Here is a 25,539-nt window from a genome sequence, read left to right as displayed (position 1 = left end):
CCCTTCTACAGCCATAAGTTTAATAAAATGGATCAATTGAAAATGATCGCCATAAGCCATAGTACATTATTGTTTGGCAAAGTGATCACTGCTGGGGGTGGGTGTGGGAGGATGAGATTTTAGTTGCATCAATGCCTTTTGTGTTCAACTTATGAAATGCTTGGAATCTTTAACAGAGTAGGAATGATTAGAGACTTACTCTCTTTTCAACTCTTATTTAAGAACTGTCTACAATTCAGCCTGCTGAAAATATAATAGGAAACAAGCATAGAAATGTTACATTGGAACAGCCTGTTGTTCTAGTCGAGTACCCCAGACATGTCTTAAAGAAGAATGGCTTCCATTGTGTGTCTGCTCACTAGTTTTGTCTTTCACATTAAGATTTATGTTTTATGGATTTGCTTTAAGATAAAAGAAAGAGATGCCATTCTCACCCTAGGAAACTCTGCTGCTGCTTTATCTCTTCCGTTTTCTTCTTCTATCTTATTTTCACGATATCTCTTTTCATATCAGAAGTCTTACTGAGTGAATTGAAGTATCATACTCTGTTATTACAGGCATTTCCTTTTGTTCAGGATAAAATCAGTGATAACTCCTGTGAGAAGTGATGGACAGGGAAGAGAAGAGATTCATGTCGTTAAAAGGAAACAAGAAATAGATGATGAAACTCACCAAGTGTTTAAATCTCTTCCTCCCATCTTCATCTCCCCTCAAAATCATTTATAAATGGTATAATGAAACTATTTTTTTTTTGCCTTTTGAGCAGTAGAAAATTTTCTATATTATGTTACATATACAGTTGAATATTTTTTGCTTAATAAAGATTTGTAAGACAGCTGCGGTTTAAGAATATAATCTTTGCTAAAGAATGCATATGCATAGAATATGGTTTCAAATAACTTTCTTTGGTTTGCAGGTACGATTCTGGTGGACAACATGCTGATAAAAGGGACTGCTGGAGGACCAGACCCCACCATAGAACTCTCTTTAAAGGACAACGTGGACTACTGGGTGTTGTTGGATCCTGTTAAACAAATGCTTTTCCTGAACAGCACAGGCAGAGTTCTGGACAGAGATGTTAGTGTTTTGTTTTATTTTGTTTCAAATTTTGTCCCTGTGTTATAACTTTATTATCATTTAACTGTCTGCATATGTTTGTTGATACAATATTCAATTTTCTTTATGTAATTGGAGTTTATTTCCTGCATATTTCAACAAAAAAAATTAACTTCTTGAAAGAATCATGAGAAAGGAAGGGAACATCTGTGTCTGAGAGAACCATTAAATTTCCCTTTTAATATCCTGGAAGCTTGTTAGATTTCTGAACAAGAAGAGAATAGAGTGTATATAATAGGGAGGTGGTATGGTTGGCAAAGTAGAACAGGCATGGCTATAATTCATGTCTCTCCAACAATGGCAAAATTTAAGAGTGTCTCTCAGCTGTTGGCTTGAGAACAGAAGTTTGGAGGGTGCCCTCAAATTTCACTGTTCTTGCAAGTTTTAAGCATTGGTAGAAGGATATGGCAATGTGTTTATGTGGCTATAAGAAAAATAAAAGAAAGTGAGCAAATTTCCTGGCACTGTCCTAGTACAGTAGTTCTTTAGCAGCATGACATAAGTACTTTGTTCTTAGGAAAGGTAAACTATCAAAGTTGCTCAATGACTCACTTTTTTTGAAAAAGATGAAAAACTTGAGTGGATTTAAGTAGCTCCCTCATGTTACTTTGTTTTCATATGAATAGCCATCTTTCTCATGGGCAGAGAAGGAAAGTGAGGGTGAGTGGATAGTAATCAGTAATTAATGTATAGGGCTCTAGAAAATTCAGGGAGTATGTCTAAACATACCTACCCACGAAGTTCCCAGTTTATGGAACCTAAACATCAGGTATACAGCTTAGTGAGCCTGAATTACCTCACATCATTGCTCTGGGTTTATGACCCACTCTACAGCAGTTTAGGAGAAGATGATCCCTTAATCTTTCATGTCTGAAATGTGGAGTCTTTAATAAATCTCAATTTGCCCCTTATTTTAGTGTGGTTTACTATGTCCTTTACTACCTCTGAATCTGTGAATTTTTGTGAATTGCCCTTACTATGGTCTCAGTCCTCTTAGTGTATCATTCATCAAAGTGCAAGGGCTTTTATTCTGAAAAATACTTAACCCAATGCACATCTGTTGTGTGCAAAGCATAGACCACTGCTGCTAGACAATTAGTGAGGTAAATCAGTACTTTTATTCTAAATCTAATTGCGACTGGAAGTTTTTATTTTATACAATTGTAAAATAATATAAGCATATGGAAAACACATGAGAAAATAAAAAGCCTATGTGTGAATATATGTTTGCCAACTAGGGAAAATAACATTTAGTATTTATCCTGCTACATGTATTTTAAGCATATATATATATGTATATATATATTTAATACTTACTAATTACAATTGGATCGTACTGTAAATTATTCTTTCAGCCTGATTTTCATGTAACTAGTGATACACATAATTCCATGTGAATGAAGATATATTTCCATAAACATTTTAATAGCTGCATAGTGTTTTGTGGAGGGACAGATCAGGAATATTTTATGTGTGTGTGCTGGGGATTGAACCCAGTGCTTCTTTGCATGTGATAGGCATATGCTATACCACTGAGCCACATCCACCACCCTGGCTGTATTTCTTAAACCAATCTTTTATTTTGACATCAAGTTTGTTTGCAGTTTTTAGTGATTACAAAATGCCACAGTGAGATTTTTTGTACATGCATCATTGTGTACTTGTCCACTTTTTTAAAAAAATGAAGATGAACTCACCCTCATTAAATTACTGGGATGGGTAATTTTACGCTGTTGACTAATTGCTCCTGTAGATATATTATATCTACACACTTTGGCATCAACACTGCTAACTTACTAGAGTGTGTGAAATAATAATATCATTTAAGCATGTGAAATAATTTCACTCTTCTTGAAGAGCTATTGTTTGTTTTTACTTTATTGTTTTAACTTTATGTTTATCAAGTTGAAGTAATTGTTTCTTTCTTGGTTATTTATCTCAGTGGTCCTAGGTCACAATGCTTTCTAAGAAAACAAAAACAAAAACTAAAAACAGCAGATAATTCATCTGCAAAAAGTGTGAGTGCCTTTTTGTTCACAGTGCATTTATAAACAGTGTTCTCCAGTGTTAGCATAATGTACCAATAATGTGATTTTACATACATAAATTTACATGTGTTAAATTTTAATTTGAAGTATAAATAATTTATTTAATTCAAAAGCTAAATATTGACAAGTTATATATTATATTATTATGAATAAATACCAAATTATTTATAGTTATTTTTAAATATAGGGCATTTTCCTGAAATATAATCCTTTGGGTTTTTTGCCAGTATTCTTTGAACTGTTCATTTTATGACTGTAATGAATCATAATAAAAAATACAAATGCTCTGAATAGCAAAACAGAACCAAAAATCAGGATTTAACCTTTTGAACAATGACATAGATCCATATTATGATCACAAATTGAGTTCCTTTAATAGTTCTGATTTTGAAACTGTTCCAGAAATTTTTTAGTGGAAAATATTCCACTGAGTCCTTGACATACAGTGATTCTTTTCTAAAAATATTATTTTAATCAAAGACTTTTAGCTTATAAGGAAAGTTCAAAAATGCCTTCAAATGAACGCAAGTTTGTCGGGAGAATACTAAAATATCACCACAATAAAAATGAAGTCAGTGTGTTTTCAGGAGGATTGAAGTTTACCAGGGACAGAAGAAAACTACTTGATCTTGGATCACAAAAGATAGCCTTTCTCTTTGTGTATATTCTCTATTCTTCTTCCTGTAGACCAGATTATACTTAAAATTTTTGCACTTATGATTCTCTGTCATTTCCTTATTTTGGATTTGACTTTAGTTCTTTTTGATGTTCACGGCATCCCAGATCACTATAAACATATTTTTTAAGTGAACTTTTTGTTTTGAAATTGTTATTTTAACTGTACAAATATGGGGCATAATGTGACATTTTGATACATCTATATAGTGTGTAATGATTATATCAAGATAATTTACCCTCATTGATTTTCCATCTTCTTATCATTACTTCTATGAGGAGACTTTGGAGAGTCTCTCTCTCAATTATTCATAAAATACATAGTAGGTTATTGCAAAATATAGCCATCTCATCTTCTGCAGAACACTATAACTTATTACTTTTCTCTAACTATACCTGGGTACCTGGCACCTAGCTTCCCAGTATGCCCCCTTCCTCTCCCTTTCCCAGCCTCTCATAATCATTATTTTACATTCTCATTGACTTTCATTTTAACACCCACATTTGAGGAGAACATGTCATATTTGTCTTTGTCTGTCTGATCATAATGCTCTTCATTTTCATTCATTTTGCTGCAGATGGGATTTCGTGCTTTCGTATGGCTGAATAATATTCTATTACGTGTATATGCCGTATTCTCCCTTTCCATTCATCTGTTTATGTGCTCATTTTGACTTCTATATCTTAGCTATTATGAATGGTGTAACAACAAACATCAGTTACATATTTTTCTTCAATATATAGAATATATTCCTTTTGATATATTCCTAAAAGTGGTGTAGTTGGATCATATGGTAGATCTACTTTTAGTTTCTTGAGAAACTATTGTTCTTCTTAGGTGCTATACTAATTAATATTCCCACCAACAGTGAAGTGATTCCCTCTTCTCATCCTAATCAGCACTTGTTACTTTTTGGCTTTTTGATGAAAGCCAGTGTAACTGGGGTTAAATGATATGTCATTATGTGATTGTTTTTGTTTTGTTTTGTGTTTTGGTACTGGGGATTAAACCCCAGAGCACTTAACCACTGAACTACATCCCCTGTCCTTTTTATATTTTATTTAGAGATAGGATCTTACTTAGCTGCTTAGGGTTTTTCTAAGATGCCATGGCTGGCTTTGTGCCTGAGATCCTCCTGCCTCAGCCTCCCTGGCTGATGGGATTATGGCATGTGCCACTGCACCTGGGTCATTGTGGTTTTGACTTGCAATCCCTGGACAAGTATTGAAATTAAGCATTTTTTTCATAAATTTGTTGGTAATTTGAATATTTTTCTTTTAGAAGTAACTGTATCCTTTGCCTATGTTAATTGTGTTGTTTTTAATCAAATCCTTTAAGTTCTTTATTTTGATTATTCGACTTTGTCAGATGACTAGTTGCAAAACAGCCCCATTCTGCAGGCTGTTTCTTCACTCTGTTGATGGTTTCCTTTGCTGAGAAAAACCTTTTAGTTTGATATAATCCCATTTGTCTATTTTTGCTTCTGCTTCCTGTACATTTTGAGTGTTATCCAAAAAAAGTGTTACCTATGTACCAACTGTTTGATGTGTTTTCCCAATGTTTTCTTCTGGTAGTTTTAATTTTGGGGTTTACATTGAGGTCTTTGTTCCATTTTGCCTTTACCTTTATGTAGATTGAGAGAGTTCAAGTTTCTACTTCTATGTGTGAATATCCATTTTACAGACTATGGTCATTGTTTTATTTCATTTCTTTATTTTTTTTCAGTTAGGGAAGGAAACACCAGCTAAATAGCTATTGACTTGAATCAATTATAGCCAAAGAAGGTGGGGTGAAGTCATGTGGTAGATCCATATTCAGTTGAAATTGTCCTTTGAGGAACTCTTAGTGGAAGTTTTTGTTTTTGTTTTTTTTCCAGAGAGGCATCCAAATTATGTTTTCTATGATTTAGTCATTGAGGCCATAAATGATCTATTATTTGCACAATTATGGTTGCATAGAACTAAAAACAAATTTAATATAAACCAAAATATTTTAGCATTAAATGTTAAAAAATAAAATGATAAATAGTTTCATGAGACTTTCTGAGGATAAAATTAAGACATAAAATATCAAACTTCAAATATTTTATTTGATTAGAAAACTTCATATGAAATTGTATGAATATGAACTGTTTGGGAATTTTCAACCTTGGTCTGTAAGTCTTGCTCTTATTGTCCTTTTTTTGTTTTTTCTTTTCATTTCTTCAGTAAAGATAAATAAATTTACTTTTCTTAGAAAAAAAAAAGCCTATAAAATCAATAGTCAAGAATGATACAACAACCAAAATATGATGTCTACTGTGTAAATTAATAGTCTTTATAATAAAGGAAAATCACATAAGAATCTTTAAAATGCAAATTGTCTCCTGTGGTGAATAGTATTTAATCATTAACTGGGCATAAAATAATTCTAATTAAGATAATATCAAAAATTAAAATAATAGTAAGAAAAAAATATGATTCCAGTACAGTCCTTTAATAGTTATATCAAACTCTGTGAAAAATTTTTAAAAATTTGGTTATTCAAAAATTATGTTCACGATAATACCAAATATCTTAACCCATCCTCTTTGAGAGTATAAGCTGGTAGCTGCATAAGGAGTTTGACTAGTTTACCCAGACCACTATTTAACTACTACTAATTTAGCATAACTTTAGTATAAGCTTCCTCAGTTCTCACTTGGAGTTTAGGTTAATCTCTTAATTATTAACTTGACTACTATTCTTGATTTAATCTGTTCTAGATTCAGTACACCAATGAAGAGTTCTGACCTTCTCAGGAACTAACTTTTCATTGCCAATTGTTTTATTTCACCCTCAGAGTTTTCTATAATCAAGTCATATTCAGCCTTTATTAATTCTTTTACTTAAATATATATAGATTACACTAGGAACATAGAATTTAGTTGCTGTCTCCTAAGTACAATCTAGGTTTTTGTTTTCTTTTAACTTAAGTTTTGAAATCACTTTGTCTAGTAAAGTAAGTTAAAAGTCATCTACTATCAAGACATGTCTTAAAAGATACTTTATACAAAAACCTACTTCCTAATAGTAACACTGATATCTCATTCCTTGGTCTATATTCCATAACATTTTATAGTCTTTTATTATACATTCAACATAAATTTTATGCTCATTTAATACCAATTTTATAAGGTCGGTTTTTAGTATCCAAAGGCTAGGTCGTATTAATCTAATCCCAACCCATATGGAATTTTGCACATAACAAATACCTACTATTAAAGAATAAAACAAACAGAATTCATTTTGAAAAAACTACAGATTTGTCCAAATATTGAACATACCTACTATATTCTCTAATCAATACTTTCTTCTTTAGGTATCTTATGAAAATCATCTTTTTAATTTCTTCCTTGAAAAATAATTTTTAGAAAACACTGTCTTATTTCCTTTTACTTTCTTCCATATGTGAGATAATGAAGACTTTTCTTTTTGTAAAGGTAGTAAATACAAAGGAGGAAAAATCATGATAAAAACTGTTAACTGTTATGAGGATTCAACATATTTTGCCTATGCTTTATGAAAAACAAAATAAATTCTTATTGGTTTGCTAAAAATTATCCTCCTCCAAATAATGAGCTTCCAAATTGTTAAGCCTCACAAGTAATGTGATTTCTAGAAAAAAAACACAATTCACCTTAGATTGTAGAAAAGTATCTCCATTGTTCACATCAAAAAAAAAAAATCTCATTTTCATTTTAAATCCTAGGTAATTGTATGAGAAACATAACATTTTCTACTTTTGTTCTTTTAAATTACAAAATTTATATGTGTTTTTGGAAAATATCTTCCCTAACTTCACCCTACCAGTATTACTTTTCAAACATAACTACTGTCAACCACTTATGTCATCCCTGATACACATATCAAAGCATATACACATACATACAGTGATGTACAAATATGCTAGGACACTTTCAGAGTTTTATGTTAAGCATTCATTTTGAAATTAGGAGAACACTTTGCATTCCTAAATATATTTGAATGGCTAATCTTTTAAAATGATTACCTGAACACAATTCATATGTAGCTTTTTACCTCTTTTGTTTCATGAGTGAAGAAATTAAGGAGAATTTAAGATGATAAAAATTACGGTGACTGACATTTTTCCACTTATGAAAGACAAACTAAAATTTCCTTAGCACATTCCTAAGCACTTTGGAGTCTCTAAACTCTCACTAATCATCTTAGAAGAACTGTAGTTGCTGTATTTATGACCTTAACAGCAGAATAGAATCTATTTCCAGGCAAAATTACACTGTGTTATATATTAGCCACAGGGAATTTTTGACTTCAGTATAATCCACTGTAGTTGGGATTTATGGCCTGCTATGTTCCATCCTATGCTACCAAGAGTTGCACAGGGAGCTAAAGTTGAGAGTGACAACAATTCCAGGTGACCTAGTTATGTCTAATTTATGGATACTTAGCAAGACTAAGTGGGGCTCAGTGCAAACTGCATTTGATCCTCTGAAAAGATTGTGACCTTTCTGTCCCAGTGCAACCACTCAATGTAGAATTAGAAGTGGAGATGGAATGGTTTTATATTCTCTCCTGAAGTGTTTAGAAGAACATAATTTACTTCAAAGTGTTCCAAGAGTTGTGCTAGGGACTAACAGCACAAACATTTATCCAGTTGTTACTTTATGATTAAAATATGCAGAATCTTCTTTAAAACGTCTATTAGTGCAAATGTTTTTAAACTGTTAGTAAAGATAGAGGTCATTTAATTCAAATTATTTCCTGAAATCTTTTAAGATCTAGTCTTTTTAAATGGTCTTTTATCCTCTATCTTCCATATTTTCAATGATGGGGCTTGCTAGTCCATTCTATTCTGTGCTGCTTTGGATTAAGGAAAAAAAAAAAAAAACTCTACTTATATTGAAAGCATATGCTTTGAATACATTTTATTCATTTTTCTTATTTCTGCTGTCTGAAACTATCATGAAGGAACTATTAGAGTTCTTTTTTTTAATAATACCATTTACTTATGTGGAAAATCTCTTTTTTTATTTTAATCATTCTCAAATTTATATTACATTCCCAGTGTTCAAACTTTATGTCTTATTCACATAAAAAATGGTGCCTGTTGCAAGCCACCTTTTCTGCACTGGACATTAGCAATGAATAATATTTACGTTAGTGTTCCAGCAGCCCTTTAAGGTGCTGACATGAAAAATCAGCTTTTAAACATCAAAATTTCATTATATGTTTATATTGATATTTATAGTCATTTATTATATTTGATTGCATTATTTCTATAACAAATTGGAAAATTTATGATTAGTATAGTAAAAATTTATCATTGCTATTATATTTATATACATACATATATATTATTTTGAACTTTGTGACATTCACAAACTTATACACAATATAACTTTATATTTAGTGTTTAAAAGTGAAATGAGTAGATATCAGAACAGGGAACTCTGTGGAATCTCACTAGAGATCTTCCTACATAGTCTTTCTAAATATAAAAATTCAAGCATGTATAAATAAACTGTCTTTTTGTTACTGGACATGAAATATCTTGAAATTAAATATTGCTTTTCTTCAATTTAGGTGGTTTCTATAGCATTTTTCTCATTTACAAATGTGGCATGTGATACTTTTAATGAACATATCCTGGATCCCAGTGGTCACTGGTATATTTTTAATTTGGTGTAGTACAAATATTTAATAATTTATCTTATATTCCAAAATTATTAGCTCATATTTCATATATTTCTTTGTTTTTGTTTTTGGAGATTTTGCTTTTTAATTTTTTTTTAAAAACTCATAATGGTTTTACATATTTGTGAAGTATAATATGATATTTGGATTCACGTATACAGTTAGTAGTGATCAGCTCATGAAAATTATCCTAGACTTGGGAGACTAGTGGAAAATAAAGAAACAGAAAGATTGGTCAATGGGTACAATATTATTGTTTAATAGAAGGAATGAATTTTGGTGTTCTAAGGCACAGCAGGGTGAATTTACTGAACAATAACGTATTGTATATCTCAGGATAGTTAAAGAGAGGGATTTGAATGTACTCACATAAAGAAATGATAAAATAAAGGTAATGGAAATTTAGGTTTTTTAGATATACAAGAGTAGTTTACATCTATCATATGCATTTATGTGTTCATCTGGGACAATCCCATGTAATATAGTTCTATCACATTAGTGTAACTCATATTCCTATTTTCAGAGTTAAACGAACTCAACACAGACAGGTTTTTCAATTTTCCTGGATCATACAGTTAGTAGTTTCTGGAATTAGAATGAGAAGCCAAATAGTAGTCTCTGATGGTATCCACTTATCTGTCCTAGGAACAATGTGTTAATGGATCAAGTGACAGCTATTCCTAAAACAAACCCCAAGGTTTCATGAGACTTCGTTTCTAGTCAAGAGACACAAACTGAAATAAATATATGAAGTATATAATACTCCAACTTGTGGAAGAGAAATGCAATGTAGAAAATAGTGGGGGAGGAAGTTGAAAGAGGGAAGCAGGCTGGAGACAGTTTTTAAAATGTTGTGGTCCTGATATGTTATCCTTTCTTTTTTTCTTTTTTTTTTTTTTTTTTCTGTACCCAGGAATTGAACCCACTGCTGGTTATGTTATCCTGATAAACTGATGTATGTAGAGAAAATATTTTGTAAGCTTAAAAGATATTTGCCAATCACAAACAAGTGTTTTGTAGTGTTCTGCCTCTGACTCTGGATTCAAATATGGGAGATGTGCATCTCAGCCCTTCAGGCTCTTAGCCATGGGACCTGAGTCAACAAGGGTCACTTTAATGACCACTTTCTCCTTTCAAAGGATTTATCATAAAAAGTAATTAGGCAAGGGGACATATATTTATATATAGTATGTATTGAAATATCGTAATATTATTTATAATGACAAAAATCAGTAGTTTGATATTTCTCATTGTTATTATAAAATAACATAAATTAAGCTATAAGCTTATAATGGAGTACTACAAAATTGCATAACTTCATAGTAGCATTACACCAAACTGCTTGAGTAAATCTCTATTAACAAACATGAGATGATGATGATGATGTGTGTAACAGATATATATTTAGAAAAGAAAAATATGAATAAAATAAGCATATACTGGTGTAGAGTGAGAAAGTTTGGTTGGGTTGTGAGTGATGTTTCTTCTTTTGACTATATTTTAATATTTATTAGTAAAAAGCATACATTATAGTAAAAATTTACATGAACACTTAAATTCATACAACCTCTCTTCTTCAAGGCTGTATGTATTCATTAATGCATTTTTTATTAAAAATAGTTTATATCATTGCTTCTTTAAATTTTATAGGGAAAAAATTTGTTTCATCACATCAAATCTCAGCATTCGTTTTATGGTTTTAATTATCAGTAATACTTGAAGCATAGCATTACTTGAAGCCCTATTGAGATATGAAAGTAAGCAATGAGATTATTATAATCATCCTCTGCAGTCTTCTGAATAATAGGAAAATTCCCCCTTTTTTAGATTACTATAACTTGAAAATGATCAAGTATAAAAAATTGTATCGAATGAACATGTTTTGATAATGATGAGAAGCTTTGATTTCAATTGGTTTTTCACAAACTGTAACTTCTACTTTACAGCCACCAATGAACATCCACTCCATTGTGGTGCAGGTCCAGTGCATCAACAAGAAGGTAGGCACCGTCATCTACCATGAAGTGCGAATTGTGGTGAGAGATAGGAATGACAACTCACCTACCTTCAAACACGAAAGCTACTATGCCACAGTGAACGAGGTTAGTTTCTACCTGCTCTTTGTGTCATTTTTGTTGATATATGTACCTGACTGTATATTATGTATTATTTTTAATAAATTATTCCTTTATCATAATAGACTAGTTTAGAAATACTAAGAAAACATTTTTAGGAATGGTATTTAGAAGAAATGTATTATGAGTGACTTCTGCTATGATTCACATGGCTATAAAAAAAGTTCAATTGACCCAAGAAATTTTCATTTTTGATCACCTTAGAAAATTTGTTGTCTAAATCTACTACATTCTTACTGAAGCAAAACAGGAGTTACTGATTCTTTTTTTTTTTTTCTTTATTGTTCAACATAATTAGAAGCTATTTTGAAAATCTATACTCCAAACTGATTCTTATTGTATAGCAGTGGTGTAATTGTACCTCTGAGGGAGCTTTACTAATTAAAAACTGGAAGAAAATAACTGAAATTCTATTAATTTGAAGGTTCTTGCTCAGTTTTAAGACCAAGTTCTGGCATATCAAAAAAATGCAAATATAAATCACTACTGAATTCTTATAAGGAAAAGTTGCTCAAATTAGCAAAAACCTTTAAAAGCAATCTTCTTGTTTTTATTAGATTTTTTGTTATTGTTATTTATTGTTTGGGTTGTTTGTTTGTTTTCCCTTTGAATTAAAATCCATGAGCCAAGAATCTGTCTAAACTATTTTTTCATAAAACAGTAATTAATCTATTAAGTTTTGTTTAGTTCATTAAACCAGTAAATATTTTAAAAGTACCTCTAATGTCATTTATTATGTGTACTTTAGACACATAGAAAAATAAATTGAATTAATATGATAATCCATATTTTAACAGATCACTTTTACCTCTAAGTTTTTTATTTTAATTTTCAAAATACATGCTTTCTTTATAGGAGAAAATCAGTGTAATTTGATTATTAAAAATAGTATTAGGCCTTTAATCTTTTCTTTCCCTTTTAAATTAATTAAATATATTTTAGTTCAATATTATTCTCTTCATACAAAATTAGAGAAATTATGTTCCACATGAGATGGGATTTCCTAAATTATATTACTTAAAAAATAAACAACTCCTATTTTAAGTAGCTTGACCAGAACAAACTACAAGTTAGTAAATGCTGAATATCTTGAAAACACTTTTAATAGGTTTCTGCAGTAATGACAGATGATAATTGATTGCCATGAAATTGGATTTCAAATACAAATAATTTCTTTTTTTTTAGCAGCTGAAGTGTAGCCTTTAAATTAGATTTTGCTTTGTTTGCTTGAGGATTAACTTCATTTGAATATAAACTAATAAGTGAGCTATATTAGGCAACATCTCATTGGAAAATCTGTTCTTATAGCACATTTGATTGCTTCTGGATCTTTGACTATAGTTCATTTTTCTTACAGAAACTTATAAAGCTTCATTTGAATTTTAAAGCATCCTATGTGATTTGATTATTCCCACTCCCTTCTCCAACCTTTTTAGTACCTTGTTGAAAAATAACTTTCTCAAATAACATTCTAATGATGTCACTGTATTCTTCAGAAATTGTGTACTTTCTCATTATTGTCAGGAAAAAGGCCACCTCTTTGACAGCCCTTCAAATTCTTGCCTTCTAATATCACCATTTGTCAATGCAGTCTTAATTTCAAATTCTCACATATAATGGTTTATGCTACCCAAAATGACTTCCTCACATTCCACACATGATTCCATTTAATGGGCTTTGCTCACACTGTTCATTGAGATCTTCTTTATTTTCAATTCACCAAGTTTCATTCCTCTTTTAAAATTTGGTTTAGGATCTATTTTCCAGAAGTTACCCCTCCCTGACTTTTCATAATTATTGATCTTCAATTCCTCTGAATTTCTACACTATCTGGATTAATGACAGAGTGATAAAATCCATGAACAAGTTAAACATTTTATCTTAGACTGTATTTTGAGAAGCCCTGTTTCCTTTCCAAAACTGTTTATATGTGGTTGAACCTATACCTTCCTTGCAATGCATTTCCCTATAGCCATCTAAAGTAAGCTTATTCCATTAATTACAACAGTTATAACTTCTAAGATTTTTTTCCCCATACTGCCTCATATCTATTTTTTGAGGGACCAAAACTCAAAACTGAATTTAAACCTGAAAACAATCACAAGAAAAAATAAAATTCAATTTTTCTCATCTTATATTTAGTCAAATTGTCCTTCCATAGTAATAGTTCTTAGTTTTATTAACTTGAATTTTTACAATGCTGTCTACTATGTTGCCTGTAAAATAAGATTAAATGAATTGCTTTCACCTTCTGTGAAATTGCAAGATATTTTTCATGATATTTTCTCTTTTTAGATATTTTCTCTTTTTACAAGTTATGCAGTTAATTCAGTAAAGACTAGAAAGTTCCAAATTTAAAAAAATTCCGAGTTTGATAGATTGTTGGTGTCAAAATATTTCACACTTCATTAAAATACAAAAAAGACAGGTATAAAGTCATTATCACAGATTTATCAAAGAAGCTTCCAAACTTAAGGTTCTGATTAGTCATTCTTTTCAGTCACTATGAGTAAATGGAGATGTGGAGTAATAGCATCAATTGACTGTTAAATAGTAAATTGGTCAGAAAATTGGGAATAACTCAAATTCTTTGTTCAGTCGTTCTTTCACTACTCATTAATAAGCATCCTAGTCAGCTGGCATAACTACTTTCATGTACCTGATATTAAAAATAAATATCAGAGTTTGCATTTATGGGTTTATATGGTATTACAGCATATCATAATCAAAATCAGTACTTCTATAAGCACATTAAATTCTACCCTCTTACACTCTTTGTAAACATGTTCTTCTATTAGTGTGTCAAGAATTCACCAAAACATTATTAAGTTCTTTATTTAAATGTCAAGTAAGGATTGTGACAAGGTTTATAATTCCTTATTTATGAGAAAGATATAAGACATTCTAAGTATTTTTATCACTCTGGGTAATTGGAGATTCTCAATTAATTTTGGACTATTGTATCATTAAGTAATTAGACTGGCTATTTTGAAGCATAAATTACACAGTAGAATTCTGATCATTCTGATGTCATTTGTGGAAGATAAATCTTTCCTGACAGTGATGTCTTTAAGAATGGATATATCCCACCCCACAAAAATTATTTTTACATAATAAAAAGTAAATAAGTAAAAATTCCAGCACCAGTTTGGTAAATCAGCAATGGTAAATATCAGATTGCATTAAGTTAAGACGTATACTGAAAGTGAAGAAATAGAGATAGTCAATATTACCACCTTTTAAGATGTTTAACTAAAAGGAGGAGAAATTACATGGTAGCCAGGAGATGATGAAGGGCTTCCTTAAAGGAAGAGGAGAGAGGTTATTTGAATGCAGGACAAATAGCACATAAAAATCAACATTTATAAAAACTTAACATTGACTTGTTTAACATTATTTCATATGAAATTTGGTATGTAAGGAAAGTACTTCAATGAAATAGAGACTGTAAATGACAAAACTACAGCTAACATCGTAATCAATGGGGAGCTACTAAAATCATTTTCTCTAAGACTACGAAGAAAAGCAGGATATCCATTTTCACCACTCTTAAACTTAACATGGAATTGAAAGTCTTAGCCAGAAAAATAAGGCAAGAGAAAGAAATAAAGGATCTCTAAATAAGAAAGGAAGAGATATTATTTCTTTTTTCAGATGACATGATTTTATATACAGGAAAATTGAAAGATGCTACTGAAAACCCAGTTAGAACTGACCAACAAATTCAGTAGGTTTCCTGTTCACTCTGATGTTGCCTAAGAAAGAGTAAGAGAGAAAATAAGTGTGTTTTGAGTTAAATTCTGAATGAAGTTCATATTAAAGAAACATATAAATGCTTTCTGGATCATTGTAATACATAGTTCAAAACAATTATGATGACTACAGAAACTTTTTTTAATACTTGGTAAATGTGAACTATTTGAATTATAGTACTTTTACGTAACTCTAGGGGGAAATGATGTATTTATTTGTGATAGAACAACTATACCACTTGAGAATTTTTATCCTACTTTTCATGTCCCAGGAAAACTAAGTTCATATTGATTAAGCAACATAAAATGAGTCTCCTTTGACCAAATGTCCCTTTTGTTTGGTTTTCTCTATGAAATTTTCCTACACGCACAGCTTTATGAAACTCAATACAAATGGTCCCAATAGCTTCTCCATCAGTTTTATAAATTTGTGTTTGATCAAGTTCTATTTCTTTTAGATCTTAACAACATGAAACTTTAAAGAATGCTTCATAAATCTAAATTTAAAATGTCATTTACAATTTAGGAAGGTGACTATTAGCAGTTGAAGTAAACTTGGGTTTCAGGAACAATCAAATTGCTTAGTAAATACTGACATTACAGTTATGTTGCAAACTCTTAATTTATAATAATTTTCATATTTATTTTCATACTCCTTTTATGATTAGATATAATCATAAGAACTGGACTACAACCAGACCAGTTTTTCATTTTTTCTTGTCCAAAATATGTTTATAGTAAGATTGTTATATAAATGTTCTTGTCAGTTTAATGGCATGATCTGTCCTAAAGTTAGATGAAATAAAGACAGACTAATTACAGTAATTACCACTATTTAAGGGCATTGTGTGGCAAAGTCTAGTTGATTTTTTTTCTGAAATAGCTCATTTAAAACATATGCATAACTTAAAAATATACTTAAACTATGTGTGTTTATTGTTTTCATACTACACATGAGAAAGTGTAGGTATAGGGAAGAATTAATCAACTTGCTTAAGATTTCATTGCTAATCTAAATCAGAAATCATTGTAGACTCATTTTAAAGCCAAAAGCCTTATCACCATGTTGTATAAACATATCAGGTAAGAGAATGATAGAACTAAGATACATGGAGAAAATTCCATGAAATTAAAAAAAGTTGTGTTTCTTCCCCCATGTCCTAAAATAATGGTTTCTGAAAGACTAACTAAGTAAGATCAATTATATGAGTACATATTAGTGCTAATTTCAAAGAAAGTTGTACTTGTTGACTTGGTATAAATTTCATCTTGATTCAACGATTAGTAAACTAGCCACACACTAGGTAGTGTTTACAAGGAAAGAGAATAACCTTTCAACCCTTGTGACCTAGGTTCTGATTTTAGGATGACCATTTCTTATGGTCACGGAAAATTGGTTAGTTTATACTAACCTTAATTTCCTCTACAAACATGTTTTTAGGATAAATTATTGAAAATTAAAGTATACAGAGAATGCAAAGTGAGACACCCTGTTATTGAATGGTAACAAAAAATTTCATCTGCTATCCAGCAGTTTACACTTTCACACACTATGCTTCCCCACATATTAATACTCAAAGTAAAATATACCTGAATATTATTAATAATGAAGCATTTATTTCTAATGAAATTATTTATTAAATTTTATTTTTATTTCTACTGCCATCTTTTTTTAGGATAACTGTATGCCACAATAGCATTCATCATTAAAATTACATTGCTACTAATTCAATTTTTCAAACATTTTAAAAATGGTAAGCATGTGCTAAAATAAAAAAGTTAAATCCCATGTAAAACCAAGTATGGATGTATGCATGTATGTACATACCTACATACACACACACACATATATATATATACAAACACACATATATAATACACATATCGTTTTAAACTACATTATATTTACAGATGGACACCTTTTTTATAATTTTCAAGTTTAAATCAACAAATGTTCTTTTTTTCATTCTCTTTAGTCTTTTTAAGATTAATAACCAGAAAACTCCCTTTGATGTATCACGAGGTGACCCTGTAAAATGCTTTTTATATATGACATAATGACTATGGAATACAGAGTAGATTATAAGATGATGATATAGCATCAAATCTGGATGGTTACAAAAGTAGGATTTTAAATATATGTTGTTATATATTTAATAACTTTGATAACTTCTTTAGAGAATTTCCAAAAGTTCATGAAGGTATCTAAAATGTAATGAAATGACAAGCATCTCAAGATGAACCTCTTGCCTTATTATGTATGGCATACTACAGAGGGTATTTTATATTAACAGGAATCATGTGCTGATTTACTTAGGAATTTTATTTTACTGTACTTTAAATAATGTTATGTTTGTTTCTCCTGACATGGCCTAATCATATCCTTCAAAAATATCTCATACATCATACCATACTGTGCTGTAGTTCAAAAAACTTCTGGACTCTAAAATCTTTTAGAATTTTTTAAGTTTTAAAATAATCTCTTACTACTTAAGATACCTTAATTTTTTCCCACATTTTTATTGGTGCATTATAGTTTTATATATTGATGGGATTTGTTGTTATATATTCGTGCATGCACACAATATAACAACATAATTTGGCCAACATCACTCCCCAGGCTTTCCTCCCTCCCTTCCTGCATCCAATCGCTTGGTCCCCTTTCCTCTACAGATCTCCCTTTGATTTTTAAGAGTTCTACCTCTGCCTTTGTTTTTCCTTTTCTGCTCTAGCTTCTATGTATGAGAGAAAACATAGGACTCTTACCTTTCTGAGCTTGACTTATTTCACTCAACATGATGATCTCTAGTTCTACCCATTTTCCTGCAAATGCCATAATTTCATTTTCTTTATGACTGAATAAAACTCCTTTGTGTATATTTACCACATTTTCTTTATCCATTCATCCATTGATGGACATCTAGACTGGTTCAAGTGTTTGGCTACTGTGAATTGTGCTGCTCTATATACATGGGTATGCATATATCACTATAGTAAGATGACTTTAATTCTTAAGGGTAGATACCAAGAAGTGCTACAACTGGGTTATATGGTGTTCCAGGCCTAGTCTTTTGAGGAGACTCCATACTGGTTTCCATAGCAGTTGTAGTAATTTACAGTCCCATTGACAGTATAGAAAAAGTGTTTCTTTTTCTCCACATCCTCTCCAGCATTTATTATTTGTTTTCTTGCTGACTGCCATTCTGACTTATGAGATGAAATCTTGGTGCAGTTTTTTTTTTTTTTTCATTTCCCCAATTGCTAATGATGTGAATATTACTTTTCTAGTACTTTTTAGCCCTTTGTATTTCTTCTTTTGAGAAGTGTCTGTTCATTTGTTCATTAAAATTGCATCGTTTGATTTTTTTGGTGTAAAGTTTTTGAGCTTTGTATGTATTTTAGATCTTAATCCTCCATCAGAAGAATAGCAAACAAAAATTTTCTCCCATTCTGTAGTTTTCTCTCTTCACATTCCTAATTCTTTCCTTTGCTGTGTCCAAGCTTTTTAATTCAACGTTGTCCCATTTATGAACTCTCTGAAATATTTACTGACTTTTAGGTGTCCTATTTAGAAAGTAATTGCCTGTGCCTAAAAGCTGGAGTATTTACTCTATATTTTCTTCTAGGAGTTCAATAGTTTCTGGTTTTATTCCAAGGTCTTTGATCGATTTTGAGTTAATTTTTGTGCAGGGTGAGAGATGAGAGTTGTTTCATTCTTCTACATATGGATAATCAGTTGTCCTGGCACCATTTTTTTTTAAAGACTGTCTTTTTCTCTAATGTATATTTTTGTCAAGAATCAGATGACTCTATTTGCACGGGTTTGTCTCTGTGTCTTCTAGTCTGTGTCACTGGTCTATGTATCTGTATTTTTGCCAGTACCATGCAGTTTTTGTTACTAGAGCTCTGTGGTATAATTTGAAGTCAGATATCGTGTTGCTTCCAGTATTGCTTTTTTTGGGTTAAAATTGTTTAGTATATTTTGAGTACATTCTTCCAAATACAATTTAGGACTATATTTTCTAGTTCTGTGAAAAATGTCATTGGTATTTTGATAGGGATTACAAAATTGAATCTGTATATTTGCCTATTTTAAAAATATTATATATGCCTATTCATGAACATGGGTGTTTTGTCTATTTTCTGAGATCTTCAGTCTTATTCTTCAGTGTTCCATTATTTTCATTATAGAGGTCATTCACCATCTTGGTTAGGTTTATTCTTAGGGATTTTTTGTTGTTTGTTAATTTTTTGAGGTTATTGTTAATGGGATTGTTTTCCTGATTTCTTTTTCAGCAGATTCATTGTTAAGATACCTTAATTTGTAATGTAGAGTTAGTTCAATTAACATTATATTTATGAAAAATATGTGATATAAATTAATAAAAGCTTTATGATCTTTAAAACTATTATCTACATAATTTAAATGATATGTTAAAGTTCTGGACTTTGTAATAATGAAAATTATAATGGAAGTGATTTGTTTATATTTATATTTTCAAAAATTTACTTAAATTATATCAGAAGTATTTAGAGCTAAATAATATTTTAAAAGAATGATAGAATTATACTCTATTTCCCATCAAGCTTCCCCATTGTTAACATATTTGTGTGGTATGTTTTTAAATAAACCAAAATTTATACACTATGATTAACTTAAATCTATACTTCATTCATATTTCCTTAGTTTTCTTAATAATTTATTTATTTTGATTCATTGTAAACAAATGGAGTACAACTTATTTCTCTGGTTGTACATGAAGTAGAGTCATACCATTTGTGTAATCATACATGTACATAGGGTAATGATGTTTGTCTTAATCTGTTATTTTTCTTTTCCCCCCCACCCCTCCCACCCCTCTTTCCTCTATACAATCCATCCTTCCTCCATTCTTGCCTCCCTCCCACCCCTCATTATGTATCATTGTCCGCTTATCAGAGAGATGATTTGGCCTTTGGTTTTTTGGGATTGGCTTATCTCACTTAGCATGATATTCTCCAATTTCATCCATTTGCCTGCAAATGCCATAATTTTATTCTTTTTTATGGCTGAATAATATTCCATATATATATATATATATATATATATATATATATATATATATACACACCACAGTTTCTTTATCCATTCATCTGCTGAAGGGCATCTAGGTTGGTTCCACAATCTAGCTATTGTGAATTGAGCAGCTATAAGCAGCTAGGACGCCATCTGAAATCACATATTACATATAATCACTATGGTTCTTCCTTTTTTTTTTTTCTTTTGGTCAGTTCTATATCGTGACAGTTTTTTTTTTTTTCTTTGATTTTGATCATTTTCACAGTTTTGAGAAGTACTAGTCAGATAAACTTTCCTTCTAATAGAGAGACATAAATGTGTATATGTATCAAATATATAATGTATAGAAATTTGTTCTTTTTATTGCCTAAGTGTATGGATGTGTATAATATATATTTCACTTAATGTATAATTACATAATTATTTATTCTTTACCAATGAGCTCTGAACATAATATATGAAACCTCTTGAAGTCTTAGCACTTCAGTATGTATTTACTAAAAATGAGAACACTCTTCTACATATCCATTGTATGCAATCAATAAATTAAATAGTATACTATTAGTAGCTAGAGACTCCATTCAAATGTTGCAGAATTTTCAGATAATATATGTACGTCATAGATTCACATGTTACATTTAATTGTCATGACTTTCTAAAATCAATTTTAATAGTTTTACTTGCAATCTTAGCTAATCCTCAGTATTTCTCTGGCTTTCATGGCCTTAACTTTTTTAGTAACCAGAAAGATTATGGAATGTGTCTATCTCTGGGTTCACCTGATGCTACAAAAGTGATACCAGGCGCAATCTTCACTGTATGCAGCACATAAGACACACAATATCAATTTCTTTCATTGTTAGCTTTTAGTCAATTTTTTGACTGCTGTGACTAAAAGACCCGACCAGAACAACTGCATTGGAGGAAAAGTTTATGTAGGGGCTCACAGTTGCAGAAGTCTTAGTCCATACAAGGCCTGCTGTATTCCTCAGGGCTCAAGGTGAAGCAGAACATCATGGCAGAAGAGTGTGGCAGGGTGAAACAGCTCACATGATGATGAGGAAGCAAACAGAGAAACTCCACTTTCCATATACAAAATATATAACCTATAGCCATGCCCCCAATAAACTACTTCCTCCAGCCACAACTCCTGCTTCCAGATACCATTCAGTCAATCCCTATCAAAGGATTAAATTACCTATTGGATTAAGATTCTCACAACCCAATCATTTCTCCTCCGAATCTTCTTGCACTGTCTCTGTCCACTACTATAATTACCAAAAATTTGTACTTAAAAATTAATGAATGTTCAAGCCATTCTCTGAGAAACCATTTTAAGAATCTGTAAATATCTTGTTTCTCATCAAACTCATACCTATTATTTTTATTCAGGATTTACAAAATATCAATTTATTAAAAAGCAATTGATGAAAATATAAATTATAGCAATTGTACATATCTTCTTTATTTTTGCTTCTGATGCATTTATTTATTTATTGTTGTAAGCAAATGGTATACATGTTGTTTCTCTGTTTGTACATGGAGTAAGGCATACCATTTATGTAATCATAAATTTACATAGGGTAATGTTGTTTGATTCATTCTGTTATTTTTTACCTTACCCCCACCCCTCCCAACCCTATTTTCCCTCTATACAGTCCTTCCTTCCTCCATTCTTGCCCCCCTCCCTAACCCTAATCCTAACCCTAACACTAACCCCTCCCACCCCACATTATGTGTCATCATCCACTTATCAGCGAGATCTTTTGTCCTTTAGTTTTTTGAGATTGGCTTATCTCACTTAGCATGATATTCTCCAATTTCATCCATTTGCCTGCAAATGCCATAGTTTTATCATGCTTTATGGCTGAGTAATATTGCATTGAATATATATATACCACAGTTTCTTTATCCATTCATCAATTGAAGGACATCTAGGATAGTTCCACAATATGGCTACTGTGAATTGAGCAACTAAGAACATTGATGTGACTGTATCTCTGTAGTATGCTGATTTTAAGTCTTTTGGGTATAGGCCAAGGAGTGGGATAGCTGGGTCAAATGGTGGTTCCATTCCAAGCTTTTTGAGGAACTCCATACTGCTTTTCAGAGTGGCTGCGCTAATTTGCAACCCCACCAGCAATGTATGAGTGTACTTTCTCCCCACATCCTCACCAACACCTATTGTTGCTTGTGTTCTTGATAATCGCCATTCTAATTGGGGTGAGATGGAATTGTAGGGTAGTTTTGATTTGCGTTTCTCTTATTACTAGAGATGTTGAACATTTTTTCATATGTTTGTTGATTGCTTATAGATCTTCTGTGAATTGTCCATTTCCTTAGCCCATTTGTTGATTGGATTATTTGTATTCTTGGTGTAGAGCTTTTTGAGTTCTTTATAGATTCTGGAAATTAGTGCTCTATCTGAGGTATGAGTGTCAAAGATATTCTCCCACTCTGTAGGCTCTCTCTTCACATTACTGATAGTTTCCTTTGCTGAGAGAAAGCTTTTTAGTTTGAATCTATCCCATTTATTGATTCTTGCTTTTATTTCTTGTGCTATGGGAGTCCTGTTAAGGAAGTCTGATCCTAAGCCAACAAGTTGAAGATTTGGACCTACTTTTTCTTCTGTAAGATGAAGGGTCTCTGGTCTGAATCCGAGGTCCTTGACCCATTTTGAGTTGAGTTTTGTGCAGGGTGAGAGATAGGGATTTAGTTTCATTCTGTTGCATATGGATTTCCAGTTTTTCCAGCACCATTTGTTGAAGAGGTTATCTTTTCTCCATTGCATATTTTTGGCCCCTTTGTCTAGTATGAGAAAATTGTATTTATTTGGGTTTGTGTCCATGTCCTCTATTCTGTACCATTGATCTTCCTGTCTATTTTGGTACAAATACCATGCCGTTTTTGTTACTATTGCTTTGTAGTAGAGTTGAAGATCTGGTATTGTGATACCCCCTGCTTGGCTCTTTCTGATAAGGATTGCTTTAGCTATTCTGGGTTTCTTATTCTTCCAGATGAATTTCATAATTGCTTGCTCTATTTCTGTAAGGTACATCATTAGGATTTTAATTGGAATTGCATTGAATCTGTATAGAACTTTAGGTAGTATGGCCATTTTGACAATATTAATTCTGCCTATCCAAGAACATGAGAGAATTTTCCATCTTTTAAGATTTTCTTTAATATCTTTCTTTAGTGTTCTGTAGTTCTCATTGTAGAGTTCTTTCACCTCTTTTGTGAGATTGATTCCCAAGTATTTATTTTTTTCGATGCTATTGTGAATGGGGTAGTTTTCCTAACTTCTCTTTCTGAAGATTTATCACTTATGTATAAAAATGCATTGGATTTATGAGCATTAATCTTGTAACCTGCTACTTTACTGAATTCACTTATGAGTTCTAAAAGTTTTCTGGTGGAATTTCTGGGTTCCTCTAAATATATAATCATGTCATCAGCGAACAGGGATAATTTGAGTTCTTCTTTTCCTATTAGTATCCCTTTAATTTCTTTGGTTTGTCTAATTGATCTGGCTAGAGTTTCAAGGACGATGTTGAATAGAAGTGGTGAAAGAGAGCATCACTGCCTTCTTCCAGTGTTTAGGGGGAATGCTTTCAGTTTTTCACCATTTACAATGATATTGGCCATGGGCTTAGCATAGATGGCCTTTAAAATGTTAAGGAATGTTCCTACTATCCCTATTTTTTTCTAGTTTTTGAGCATGAAGGGATGCTGTATTTTATCGAGTGCTTTTTCTGCATCTATCGAAATAATCATGTGATTCTTAACTTTAAGTCTGTTGATATGGTGAATGACATTTATTGATTTCCAGATGTTGAACCAACCTTGCAACTCTGGGATAAAACCCACTTGATTAGTTGCAACTAATCTTTTTAATATATTTTTGTATGCGATTTGCTACAATTTTGTTGAGAATTTTTGCATCAATGTTCAATAAGGATATTGGTCTGAAATTTCCTTTCCTCCATGTGTCTCTGTCTTGTTTAGGTATCAGGGTGATATTGGCTTCATTGAATGGGTTTGGGAGGGTTCCTTCCTCTTCTATTTCATGGAATACTTTGAAAAGTATTGGAATGAGCTCTTCTTTAAAGGTTTTGTAGAACTCGGCTGAGAACCCATCAGGTCCCAGACTTTTCTTTGTTGGTAGGCTTTTGATGACCTCTTCTATTTCATTACTTGAAATTGATTTATTTAAGTTATGTATGTCCTCCTGGTTCAGTTTAGGTAATTCATATGTCTCTAGAAACTTACTGATGTTGTCGAGGTTTTCTGTTTTGTTAGAGTATAGATTTTTACAAAATAGCTTCTAATTATGTTTTGTATTTCACTCATGTCTGTTGTGATATTTCCTTGTTCATTCTGAATTTTAGTAATTTGAGTTTTCTCCCTCTTTCTCTTTGTTAGTGTGGCTAAGGGTTTATCAAATTTGTTGATTTTTTTCAAAGAACCAACTCTTTATTTGTTAATTTTTTCAATTGTTTCTTTTGTTTCAATTTCATTGATTTCAGCTCTGATTTTAACTATTTCCTGTCTTCTACTACTTTTTGTGTTGGTCTGCTCTTCTTTTTCTAGGGCTTTGAGTTGTAGTGTAAAGTCGTTTATTTGTTGATTTTTACTTCTTTTGTTGAATGCACCCCATGAAATAAATCTTCCTCTAAGTACTGCTTTCATAGTGTCCCAGAGATTTTGATATGATGTTTCTTTGCTCTCATTTACTTCTAAGAATTTTTTTATTTCCATACTGATGTCTTCTGTTATCCATTCATTATATAATAGCATATTATTTAATCTCCAGGTATTGGAGAAGTTTCTATTTTTAATTCTGTCTTTTATTTCTAATTTCAATCCATTATGATCTGATAGAATACAAGGTAGTATCTCTGTCTTCTTGTATTTGCTAACAGTAGCTTTGTGGCATAAAATATGGTCTATTTTAGAGAAGGATCCATGTGCTGCTGAGAAGAAAGTGTGTTCGCTCTTTGTTGGATGGTCTAGTCTATATATGTCTATTAAGTCTAAATTGTTGATTGTGTCAT

At 31.3% G+C, this 25,539-nt stretch overlaps 1 protein-coding gene across 1 annotated transcript in view; it reads left to right on the top strand.

The window, feature by feature from the left end:
• Pcdh15 (protocadherin related 15) overlaps nt 1–25,539 on the top strand; it is a 942,952-nt gene that overhangs the window by 414,607 nt on the left and 502,806 nt on the right. The window contains 2 exon segments of the mRNA XM_047552806.1: nt 917–1,077; nt 11,483–11,638. Coding sequence (XP_047408762.1) covers nt 917–1,077; nt 11,483–11,638 — 317 coding nt within the window.

Source organism: Sciurus carolinensis, chromosome 5 (genome assembly GCF_902686445.1).
Source record: "Sciurus carolinensis chromosome 5, mSciCar1.2, whole genome shotgun sequence".
Lineage (NCBI taxonomy): Eukaryota > Metazoa > Chordata > Mammalia > Rodentia > Sciuridae > Sciurus > Sciurus carolinensis.
The sequence above is the reverse complement of the archived record's forward strand: the minus strand, read 5'-3'. Positions and strand labels throughout refer to the sequence as shown.